At 48.2% G+C, this 12,641-nt stretch overlaps 1 protein-coding gene across 1 annotated transcript; it reads right to left on the reverse strand.

The window, feature by feature from the left end:
- On the reverse strand, window positions 1-8,971 carry RXFP3 (relaxin family peptide receptor 3). The gene is made up of 3 exons (XM_054186949.1): window positions 5,435-8,971; window positions 1,402-1,570; window positions 1-100 (listed from the first exon to the last, which is right to left on the reverse strand). Exon 1 carries the CDS (start codon window positions 8,857-8,859, stop codon window positions 7,522-7,524), a length of 1,338 nt encoding a protein of 445 aa, XP_054042924.1. The 5' UTR covers window positions 8,860-8,971; the 3' UTR covers window positions 1-100; window positions 1,402-1,570; window positions 5,435-7,521.
- Between the last annotated feature and the right edge of the window lie 3,670 nt (window positions 8,972-12,641).

Raw genomic sequence — 12,641 nt, forward strand, 5'->3', positions numbered from 1 at the left:
GGCTCCGTCCTTCTCTGCTGACATTCTGACAATACACCGTAATACCCCGATTCCAGCTGTGCACGTATAAGCGGTTGATAAGGAGGAACAGATGCAGTACCTGGCGCAAATGGAGAAGGGTTAAGAACGGAGGAGCGCGATAACAACTTGCGTCGCTGTTGCTGTAAAATCTCCACAGTTGGAGCAGATGCAGGCATAGCTTTAGCTGGGGTTAAAGGTGGATATAAATCAGGTTCAGTCTCTAGATTTATTGGACCAGGATCAAAGGGGCTCCCAGGATCATCCTCAGGGCTATTACAGAATAGGGTAGAGTGAACTTGAGTGCTTCCTTTCCCTTCGGCTTGTTCTGATCTCGGCAACACAGGGGGGCAATCGTCTGCTTTAAAGTTAGGAGGTGTGGCAGTTGCCCCAGATAGAGCAGCATCGTTATTGCTTGCAGCTTGTCTGATATCCTCCTGTTTCCGTATCATCTCTAGAATTTGCCATCAATCGGTTTGATAAGAGATAGATCCCACTCAGTTGCAAGCTTCTATCATATCTATTAAGCCTGGATTCTTTAAGGCTCGTAATATACGCCTACCCATAAAAAGAACTCGCTGTGTTGGGGTAGAAATAACTTCGGCTAGCTGCTCGATATCGAATGGAGTTAATATGTGTCCTTTCATAATGTTATTTAATAGTCCTTGTGCATAAGGGGAGGTTAGTCCATGCTGCATAATTGTTTTCTGCATTTCTCTAACCAGCTCCCACTTCATCGGTTCCCAGGTGTTCGTCCCATTTTGACTAAGCAGTACTGGACAGGCGACGGCAGTAGCCGCTTCTATACTGCCATCCTGTAATGCCTCTTTACGTAAATTTTGCCAGTGTTGAGCAGGATTATAAACTGCAGTGACCGCCGGACTTGGTGCTGGACTTGGCAAGGAATCGCCCCTACCCAGTAACACAGAAGACCGCGGCGGTATCATCGTCACATCTAGCGGGGGTGCTAATGGCGCAGCCGGGCAGCTCGGGGGTTCAGGTTTCCCCCCCTCTGTCTGAGTGGTAACTGGGCTGTCCTGTGCCATAGCTGCAACGGCGGCTGCTGTGACATTTCGTTCGGATTTTATCTGCTGTAAAGTATCTTTAATCAACCCAGGTTGTCAAAACCTTTGTGGCAGTCGCATCCCCTTTTGTTGCAGTCTCAAATAAAGTTTCACCCGCTTGCTCCCAACTTGATAATTGGAAAGCCATTGTAGAATCAGCGGGAAGACCCTTGCTTTTTAGCCATGCCGGTAAAAGTTGAAAAGTTCCTTCATCGTATTGAATACCCCTTCTACTTAAAAACTTTTCTAATATACATACAATTCACTTTTACTCTGAGGACTCTCTCGATCCCATACTCACACGTCCCCGGCTGCTCACCTTTTTCTTGTGATTATTCGTCCGGACTGCAGCTCTCCGATACCGCTGCCTTTTTCATTTAGCTGGGCTGCTCCACCGGTCGTACATTCCTACGATTCAAGTCCCTCATACGTTCCTACGATTTTTGTCCCTGTTCGGGTGCCATTTGTGGAGCATGGATTCACGGACTCTGGCGGGGTACAGACCAAAGACCTTTATTGCAACAATTTGACAGGCTTTATAGCTATACACACTCTCCACGCGCAAGTTGTGTCCTGCTGGTAGGTTGAAGGTCAACTGCCACGCGCTTCTCTACTTCTTCCAATTGGTTTCTGCTGTCTGTCCACGAGGAGCAACAACTTCATTCTCACGTCCTGTTTCTTACTGATTCTTACTTGTTTTTCTGTTCTCACAAACCCTCTCTCAAGGATGCAGCTTTATCTCATCAAGGTCGAACAGACCTATGCTGCTCTCTATTCCCACAATTAATGATGTTAATTACTGGCCTCAGTACTGATCTCTGGGGCACACCACTGGTTGCTGCCCTCCAGTTGGACTTGTGCTGTTAATCACAACCCTTTAAGCCTGGCAGTTCAGCCAGTTTCAATACATCTCACTTTCCACTTATCTAGTCCATTCTTTGTTGGTTTGTCTATGGAGATGTCACGGGAGAGAGCACCAAAATCTTATTTACATCAAGATAAACAACATCCACTGCTCTCCCCTCACCCACCAAGCCAGTTGTCTCATCATAGAAGGTTATCAGCTTGGTCAGACATGTTTCCCCATCATCTTAACTCTGCTTGATTGTTGGGAGCTAGGAATTGCTAGCAACTTTATTATCTCAGTTTTAAGATTTGGCCTGAAAACAAAACTGAAGGTATTTGTTGTTCAGACTTCTTGTCTAAGACAATCAGAGACTTTTACACAACTCCAGAGAGAAAGAAGTAATTTTTCTGCAAGATTCCAGCTTTATCCAACATTAGGTTGTATGCAACCTCTGAATGAAAGCGGAAATGTTCGTTGAGCTATGATGATAGAAGTTAGTGTTGAATAGTCAATTTGATCATTCTGCAATGAGTGTACTCATTCAGTTGGTCTGTGCAAGGAACAACTCAGGTCCTTGGAGAAATAGTATCTCATTGTCCCAAGGAATGGATGGCTGAGGGAAAGAGTGAGCTACCTTTATTTTGTTATATTGCTCACTGAATAGTCTGCAGTCTTAACTTCCTGTTAACCTTAACTTTCTGTTAGCACTCCCCAAGCGGGTAGGTCAAGGTTTCAAAAAACTTGCTTGACTAAATAAATGGTGGGGTTTTGGCCCAATTTGCTCAGGTGTCCTGTGAGTGTAGTTTGCAATTAAGATTTTGGGAAGGACTCTGAGGCTATGCACTATACGCTGAGAAACCTGCACGTATGTGTAGGATTTGAAAGAGACAGTTCCAAGGAAAACAACTCTCTCAACTAGGGAACATGTCTAAGGCATGTTACCAGCTGCACTTTAGCAAAGGAACAAGTTAGCTGGCTGCCCAGCCTTTTCTTGCAGACTTTGTCTCAACCATTGCTGCACTGACTGATGCTGAGAATGTACTTGGAGGAGATTCTTATAACTTCTTAATCATGATAAAAAGATATTTTCAATAACCCCTTCTGAACAGATTAACCAGAATTCTCTTTTGAAGCAGGAGAGAAATAACTCTCACTAAAAATTGGCGATCCAAGCTCCCAATCTAATGTCCCTGAGCTGCAGCGCATCCATACCTATGCCTGTTCAAGCTCAGGGATACCGATTAGATCAGAGCTTCTGCGCAGGCACTCAATTGAATAATCAAGTTTTAAAGCAGACAGTCATGAACGGGAACAAAGGGAACTGGATTTTTTTTATTGCTAAAATGAGTGCTGAAATAACTCAAAGAGAAAGTGAAGCAATATTTCTACTGAAAAGGCATTTCAAAGGCAAACCTGGAAATGCAATTGGAGGTTGTTATTACATTAAGAGCTTGGTTAGTTAGCTGAGGGGAGGAGCTATTTAAAAGTCCTTAGGCAATCAAAGTCAGTGCCTAATGTGAATATCTGGGCTTTAAAGGTTCTTTCAGTTTGTCACTAGGTGTCAGCCTACAACTTCAGGTCCCTATCATTCCGTAGCAATGTGCACTTCTCTACCAGCACCCCACCAGGAATCTCCAACAGAAGGAGAGACATCACAAAATTCTCATAAAGAACTCTGTAAGTATTGTTTTGTATCCTTCAGCTGTGTTTATTTTAGATCATGAAAAGGCAATCGTTACAAATGAAGACATGAACATTTGGAAGCAACAAGAGTGTTTCTGAAGAGCGTTGTGCTGAATTCTTAGGAAACCCCTGGATACCCAGTAGGATTTGTTACACACTGTTAACACGTAGTCTCAAAGCTGGAGCTAGAAAGACCCTCTGCTCAGGCCGCAGGCCTGATGCTGTGGGCACGCTCAGAGTGACCGCTCGTCCCTCGCAATGCCCAGGCTGTCACTCCTGCCCACACAGCACAGATCCCACATTTCATGCACCAATAGTTGGGACTTGCAGCACATGGGACGCAAAATTTCTCTCTGCTCATGCACAGCAAGGGAAATGCTCTTTGGGTATGCTGGACACACACTGACCCCCCACAGCCTGAACTTACGTTCTGGCCTACAACAACATTTTGCCAATTGCAGATGGGTCTTTTGAACAGATCCATGACGTACACCTGGTTGATCAGTGGCTTAAGAGAGAGCCACCCTCTAAGTCCACAGTCCAGTTCCTACACACACCAGGTATTTTCCCATTTGTCTGATTTGCCAAATGTAAAGTCTTTATATCTTTAGTGATCAGGTACCTGGGGCTTCCTCTGAGTATGGTGTTTTGCTAGTATTCTGGGCTAACTAGGGGTTGTTCTGAACATCATCTATTTTACTGTGTTGTTTTGCTGGCAAAAAATTATGTCTACATTGACATCCACAAAAGCACATGTTTTTTTTCACGCTGAGCACTGCAGAGGATGTCTTTTAGGCAATTTGCTATCTACCGAAATTCATAGTTATGCTTTAGACACCCGGATAGCTTTTTATGTAATGCACAAGGACATTTAAGCATCAGGATAGGGATTAAAATTCCAGCAAGCCAAGCAAGGAACTATGCTGTTCAAAAGCAAACACTAAGAAGAGAGACTGGCTTTGAGATTCACCCCCTCTTCTTAATTTAGACACGGTTAGATCTCTCTGAACTCTGGAGTTAAGTGATCATGGTATCCTTTTCTCACACAAGTGTGGCTTTCTTCATCTGCTAGCACAGGTATTAGGGCTTTCTCCCAGACCATGTGAAACCAAATGCATTTCTTGCAAATCCTTTGACACATTAGGCTGCTAGATTTCTAGGTCTAGAAAGCTCTCAGGCTCTCACATGGCATACTGAAACTTTAATTGAACCAGGACCTGTGAGCAAGTTAATCATTGTTCTTGGAAAGGGGAGACCTAGAATCCAGACCTGGATCCAATTTCTCTTCTCTATTTACAAGGAAGAAAAATCCTGGCACTTCCTCTCTGGGGCTCACACCCTAACCACTATGCTGCTAAGTAGCGTTCAAGGGCTTGCTTTCCCTTTATGATCCAGCAATGCTGAGCAACTCATGCAATTGGAATGGTTTCAAGCCAGAGGATCTGAGCATATTTGCTGAGTTTCCTAGGCTGTGGGCAAAAGCTCTGCCCGCTTAATTAGTGTTTCAAAAGCAAAGAGGAAGGAGCACAATCTGCACATGCATAGAAGGTGGGACAGGAGAAGCATATCTAGAGATAAATGCAAAGGGACAGGGAGAATGGGTTAAGTTTACAGCCCCTCATAACAGTGTGGCCTGGCACGGGGTGTTCGGTGCTGGGATGCAGAGCTGCCTCCCTCTCTTAGGATACACACTGCGGCCAGTCCTGACTGAGATATCCCCATTAAATACAGAGGTAAACACTACAGGCTTAAGCAGATTTAGGCATGCTCAGGAGCAGACTTCTAGGCACAAAAAATTTACTAGAAAAAAACCTTTAAGTACCTACAGTCTTCATCTGGCAGCCAAGTCAGGATTTAGGAACTTAGAGGGGCTGTTGTACAGTACTTAGATGCTCAAGTTCTTCTGTGGATAGATCTGATTTCTTCAGAGTCTTTGCATCTGTGTAAGTATGTCCATCACCTGCCAGCTCACTTCTGCTATTCTTCTCCAGGCACTTGTATATTCCCAGGTATCAAGTGCCCAAGGCTGTAGTAGAAGTCTCTTTTCCTTGAAAAAAACAAGAACAGTTTCTCCTTTCAAGTAGCAGAACCAGCTGCTTCCAGGCCAAACCTGAATTTTACAACAGGAGTTACTGACATGTACAGTAAATGTAACAGAGTCTGCAAAGCATAATTGCCACTAACAGCACTGCAATTTTCTCTGGACAAAAAAAACTAAGTTTGCTGCATATCAGTACTTAGGGGTGACAAACAGCCCTCTGAAGAAATGCTTTTTTAGCAGAGTCGGGCAGATGTTGGAGTCAGGCTGCACAGGAAGGGGCTGGAAATAGAGACGAGTTTTGAATATTGTATTTAAATATGCAGTATTTGGGATTAAGGAACTTGCGTTTTGGCAACAAAATCAGAACTGTTGCATTTTTCCATCTTTTAAAAGAAATATTTTGACCTTTCAATTTTAAATTATTTTTTCCTCATAATTAAAAAAAAATTATAAAGTAAATACATATCCTTACCATAAAAAGTTTCACAGCTTAAAATTACACTTTTTTCATGCCCTTAAAAGTTCGTTTCAGATCAACATCAAATTATTTCCCAGATGTTTCTCTGGAACACAGGCTAGGACAGGCACTGATCATCCCTGCCCTTCTCCTGGGTGTGAAAGCACTGAACTGCAGGGCTGCTCACACCAGAGGAATTGAACTGGAGTTAACTGAAACACTGGCAAGTATCAGTGCAGACCTTTAACAAACACTTTAGCAGAACAAAAACCTTTGTGCTTGGTTTTAGCTAAACACAGATGTATCCCAGAGCAAGCAGCTTGAAGTGGCTATGATTTGTTTCCTTTTCCCCATTTTTATTTACAGTTGTGCTGATTTCCTGGAGTGAAATACAAACAGTCTGAAGTCCAGCAAGAACAAAGCCTGCAGCCTCAGTGCCCTGGGAGAGTTGCCTGCCTTGCCACACACAGTTTGGGGCTGTGGGTTTCCCCCTCCAGCAGCCTGGAGAGAGGCTGGGGAACACAGTGTACCCTCACATCTCCCCTTCAAGCCCAGCCAAAGCAACACCTCTCCACGAAGCTGCAAGTCCTGTCCTCGGGTTTCTCGTTGGCTGGCTGGGTTGCTTTGTATCCTGGCAGCGGCAGAGGGGATGAGAGGAGCTGGAAAAGCAGATCCTGCAGAGATCTGGAGGGAAGCACTTTACTTCTTTTCCCCTCTCTTTCCTGGGTCCCTAAGAGAGGGGAAAGGGGCCAAGCCTGAAGAAGCAGGAGCCTTGTACCCACTTGTCCTGGCTGTTCCCACCAGGACAGATATAAAATAGGACATAGGCTGCCTGGTCCCTGTGCCCTCACTGGAGCCCGGGGAGCAGTGACCACAGCCGGGCTGGCATCACTTACAATGCCAGACAGCAGTGAGAAACCAGACCAGCTCCCTCCCCCTGCCACAAACACACACACAGGGGTGGGAGGGCTGCTGGCCCCTTGCTGCTTGCACCTCCAGGTAGGGGGAACACAGATGAGGCCTCCCAGCCCCTACCTATGCCATCCAGCCCCTGTCCTCCCTATGGTGCCCTGAACATCCTGCATCTTCCCTGAGTCCCATCACCCTCACCAGCTCCTCTTCCCCAGATCAGGTGCAAGAACTAAAAAGCATCTCCTAGAGACATCCCAATCCCCAGTGCACCACCACTGTGTCCTCCTACTTCTGTTCTCCAGTCCAGGGGACATTTTCAAGACAACAATTCCCATCAACAAGTTTCTGAGAGCGGGCACAACTCCAAAAGAGCATCTCTCACACAGAAGCCCTCCTTTATCCATCCCTCTTCCCCTTGTCCCTAACAGGCATTCAATATCCCAGGGCCACATCTTGCACAAGACCCCACAGTCCCACCCTCCACAGCCCCCTGCCCATCTCAGCAACGCTGCTCCGTGGAGCTCGCAGGCAGCAGGTCATAGCGGCTGCTGTACATCACCACCCCAGGGGGGTAGTAGGCCACCTCCGGCTGGACGGTTGCAGCAGGGGAAGAAGCAGTGATGGGGTGGACAGGCACCAAGGCATGCAGGGCCTGCTCCTCCTGCTCGGGCTTGGTGGTGTCGGTGAAAGGGCGCATGGTGGTGAGGGAAGGTGAGGTGATCCTCCAGAGGAGGCTCTTCAGTGCCTTGCGAAACTCCCTGCGCATGAGGCAGTAGAGGATGGGGTTGAGGCAGCTGTTGGAGTGTGCCAGGCACACGCTGATGGGGAAGAGGTACACCTGGGAGAGGAAATACTCAGTACTGAAGTGCACCACGTTGAGTTTGATGAGGATGCCCCATGTTGTGAGCGCTTGGTTAGGCAGCCAGCACAAGAAGAAAGACAGCACCACGATGGACACCGACTTAGTCACTTTGGAGCGGCGCTTGGTACTGGGGCCACTGCAGGTGCTGCCAACATGCTTATCACTGATGAAGCGCACCAGGAGCAAGTAGCAGAGGCTGATGACGGCCAGTGGCACCACGAAGCCCAGCAGCACCTTCTGGATGTGGTACAGGCCCAGCCAGAACTGGGCATTGTTGCCTCGACCCTCGGGGAACTTGACAAGGCAGAGCACGTCATCAAAGACGGTGGCAGTGGTGGAAAAAATGGCATGGGGCAGGGATGCTAGGATAGCTGACAGCCAGATGAGCACACAAAGCCACTTGGCAGAGCAGCAGCCACCCAGTGGGTCACTTCGCCGCTGATTCTTCAAGGCTGAAGCCACAGAGCGGTATCGAGCCACACTCATGGCAGTGAGAAAGAAGACACTGGCATACATATTCATGGCTGTCACATATGAGACAATCTTACACATTGCTTTGCCGAAGAGCCAGTTGAAGTCCAGTGCATTCTCCACTGCCCAGAATGGCAATGTCAGCACAAACTGGAAGTCAGTCACTGCCAGGCTGGTCACAAAGAGGTTGATGGAGGACTTTCTCCAGCCTTGTTTGCTTTTCATCAGGTAGAGCACCAGCAGGTTGCCCACCAGCCCCAAGGCGCACACCACAGAGTAGACCAGTGAGATGACAATTCGCACCACATCAGAGCTATCCCCTTGCATCCCATCGGCTCGCTCCAAGTTGATGTTCTTGAAGAGCTGCAGGAAGGACACGTTGCTCCTGTTGTCCATCTGGGCACCCTCCGGGAAACCCAGTGGCAAGTCCCAAGACTCCCAGTCCGCTCCTTCCTTCATACCGGCGGCTGGCGAGCAGGCACTGCGCTCGCAGGGCTCGCCCATCCCATGCTAGGGAGGACGACAAGTCCGGGGGAGCCTTTCTCGACACGGGCAGCTCTCTTCGGCGGGCGCGCTGCCGGGGCGGCGAGAGGGGGACGGCGTCACCCTGCGGCCGGACGGCTGCGGACGGCTGGCGCCGCTCCTGCCCCGCTCCGCGGTTATATCCGCGCCGGCGGGGCCGGGGCATGCGCGGAGGCGGCGGCGGAGCTCTCCCGGGTGCTGAGCGCAGGCGGCCGCGCCCCCGGCCCCCCCCATCCACCACCGCCTTCCCCCCCTTCCCCCGCCCCCCGTACCCGCTCCCGGCGGCTCCATCCCCGCCGCTCGCCCACGGTTCCCGCTCCGCCTGCCCGGCTGCGGTCCCTGCGTGTGAACCAACCGGGCGGCCGCGTCTCCGTGGGGCTGAGGTGGGCAAGCGCCCCACCCGAGGCGATGCCCTCTCCCGAAAAGTCCGCCCGGCGGGTGGGCTCTCAGAGAAAATCCCCCGCCTTCCCTCCCGCGCTTGGGAAGCGCCGGGGGCTCCTCAGCTGCAGGGCGAGCCCGAAACAGCCTGTGCTTTCCCGCCGGAGAAACCCCGGCACGGTGCCTGGACGTGCTGCTCCGTCCCCAAAACGACCACGCTCGGGACAGGGACCGACAAACACCTTTCCCGCTTTCGGGACACCGTCAGACGGCAGGGAATTTTATCCCTAATTTTAAAACGAACGGCCTGGACAATGAAGCTGTAAAGCCCGGCTGGCGGCAGCACGCGGTGCTTGGGCGAAGGCAAAAGCGGGCATCAGCCGCTTGCCCGGCAGGCAGAGGGGTGGCCACGGGCTCCCGGCAGCCGCCCGCCCGCTCGCCCGCAGGGGGCCCCGGCGCGCCGGGGAGCGGCGGCGGCAGCCGTTCCCGTCCCAGTCTTGAGCCGTGCCCGGCGCTGGCTCTGTCACCAGGTAGGTTTGCGGCAGAAAGAGAAAAGAGCCGATGGGAATAGGAACCGAGGCTTTCCTTCTCCCGTTCGGCTTTTAAACAGATCAAAACAGGCGCCCGTTTTGAGAACGAAATAGATTTTAAATATAACTAAATAAAGCACTTTGAATCAGCCGTCTGGGGGAGATTAAGGAAAGATTTGACAAGTAAATTATTTCTCCACAGTCTTTAAACTGATTTATCTTATTGCAATTCCTGCAAAGACATCGCCGTGAGTGCCATTAGTTGCCAGGAGTCCACTCATCACTCTGGTTTACATCTACAGCGACCCTGTAAAAGTATCAGCCAGACCAGGGGAGTGCTAAAGGGCAACAAGAGTAATTAGGAAGTTTTATACATTATATTGTACATAATGAGTGTACAATTTACTAGAATAAGCAATGCAATGCTCTGGGAAGGCTTAGCTTCTAGATTACTGGCTAGATTAAATACATTGTTACTAAAATGAAATGAAAAAGAAAATTCAAATAATGGGCCTTCGAAGAGCTGACTGTAGCAGGCCTTGAAAAATGGACTCCTGACATTTCTTCCCCACTTCCTCCAAATTATGGATTTTTTCTAAGCTTCCATACCTCTTAATCATAGATGCACAGAATCATAGAATAGTTTAGGTTGGAAGGGACATTAAAGACCATCTAGTTCCAACCCCCCGGCCATGGGCAGGGACACCTCCCACCAGACCAGGTTGCTCAAAGCCTCATCCAGCTTGGCCTTGAACACTTCCAGGGATGGGGCATCCACAGCTTCTCTGGGCAACCTGTGCCAGTGCCTCACCACCCACACAGTGAAAATTTCTTCCTAATATCTAACCTAAATCCATACTCTTTCTGTGGGAAGCCATCCTATCACTACACACCCCTGTAAAAAGTCCCTCTCCATCTTTCCTGTAGGCCCCCTTCAGGTACTGGAAGGCTGCTATAAGGTCTCTCCGGAGCCTTCTCTTCTCCAGGCTGAACAACCCCAGCTCTCTCAGCCTGTCCTCATAGCAGAGGTGCTCCAGCCCTTTGATCATCTTATTGGCCCTCCACCCATATGTTGGGGGCCCCATAGATGGACACAGTACTTCAGGTGGGGTCTCCCCAGAGCAGAGTAGAGGGGCAGAATCACCTCCCTCGACCTGCTGGCCACACGTCTTTTGATGCAGCCCAGGATGCGGTTGGTGTTCTGGTCTGTGAGTGCACGTTGCTGGGTCATGTTGAGCTTCTCATCCACCAACACCCCCAAGTCCTTCTCCTCAGGGATGCTCTCAAGCCATTCACTGCCCAGCCTGTATTTATGCCTGGGATTGCCCCGACCCACATACAGGACCTTGCACTTGACCTTGTTATCACTGACTAGGGTTGCATTCAGGTGGCATTTTCAATAGTAGGGCATTAAGTTGCATCCGTTAGCCTGCTGAATGGCAACAGTTTCTCAAATTCTCTCACCCAAAGTAAACCATCCCTGCCCGTGAAACCTACCAACCCTATCAGCCCCATCAGTGTTGCACAGGCGACTGTAAAACGGTACAGGCAGGAGAGAAAGCCAAGGATCCTTAAACACCAGTAGTGCAACAACCATCTAAACAAGCAAAGTGAAAATGCCGAGCTTTAATCAGAGCCGCACCACTGCAGAGGTTCTGCAAGCAGTACAGGAGGTGAAGTGCCCCCCAGCCCTCAGCAGTGCTGGCTGCCTTAGACGTAGTGTCAGCACTTACCCAAAATGAAGGTTAGTAAAATATTTGAAATAAGCAAGTTCTTGTTCAATTTTCTCCCTCTACTTAGTCTTTCCACAATCATCTGTAATCGAGCCATGCAGAGACTATGACATGTTCACTTGGTAAATCATTAGCAGGATGGACAGTGCAGAAATGGATATTTTCCAGATTAAATTCTGCCCCATTCTGATCACATTGCTACTTGCACATCTAATTTGAAGTATTTCACTGGAAAAATTGCAGAAACTGTGTCTTGCACGAAATGATTTCTTCTACTATTTTAATATTTCCCTGCTTGGCACATCTTGTTGATAAACTGTGGAGGCTGAGCAGTAATACTGATTCAGAAAGGAGAGGGGGAGGAAAATCATGTCTGAAGATATATTGCTTTTTTGGTTAGCCACACAGAGAAAGCAACAGAGTGTGAACTAAGGCACCTCACGGTGACGCTGTTAGTGGATTTTGAACTCAGGGTTGCAAGTGTGAAATGCTTTTCCACGTTTTTTGCTCATATTCTGACCACCAGACAAATTCCTTTTCTGTCTTGGTGGTTTGCCTTTTTCTTTCATCGTTCTTCATCTCGGATAAGAAGTTTTAGAGGCAGGTAAGGGAACTTGCTACACCTAGATGAATAATAAAAGGAATATTCGCTGAATAATTTATTCATCACACCATCAGAACATTTCCATAGCTGGAAAAATGTTTAAAAAGTCATCAGCTATTTTGAAAAAGTATTGCAAAATTCATCAGATATATTACCTAAGGGTTATTATTCTGGAAAATATTGTCTTCTATTTGTTCCCTGTTTATTCCACCAATGCTGACAAAGGCTTGTTGCTAATATGTAACTTTCTGGAGTCTTCTCTTTAGCAAACTGGCAGTGTAATTAGTGGTAGTGACTCAATCTTTTTGAAAACTGTAATAAACTTGATGGGCATAGGCTTTTGGGATGTATTCTGGTGATAATGGGGAAAAAATGGCTGATCTGTTTACTTTTGGAAATCTCAAACAGCTCCTGTAGAGTTTTGTAAAAGGCTTTTTTGGGTTTCTATAGTACTATGCTAAAATATCCATGGGGCTAAGATTGCCAGTTTGCCTTTGGCCAGAACCAATCTGTACAGTA

This window comes from Rissa tridactyla, chromosome Z (assembly GCF_028500815.1).
Source record: "Rissa tridactyla isolate bRisTri1 chromosome Z, bRisTri1.patW.cur.20221130, whole genome shotgun sequence".
In the NCBI taxonomy this organism is placed as follows: Eukaryota; Metazoa; Chordata; class Aves; order Charadriiformes; family Laridae; genus Rissa; species Rissa tridactyla.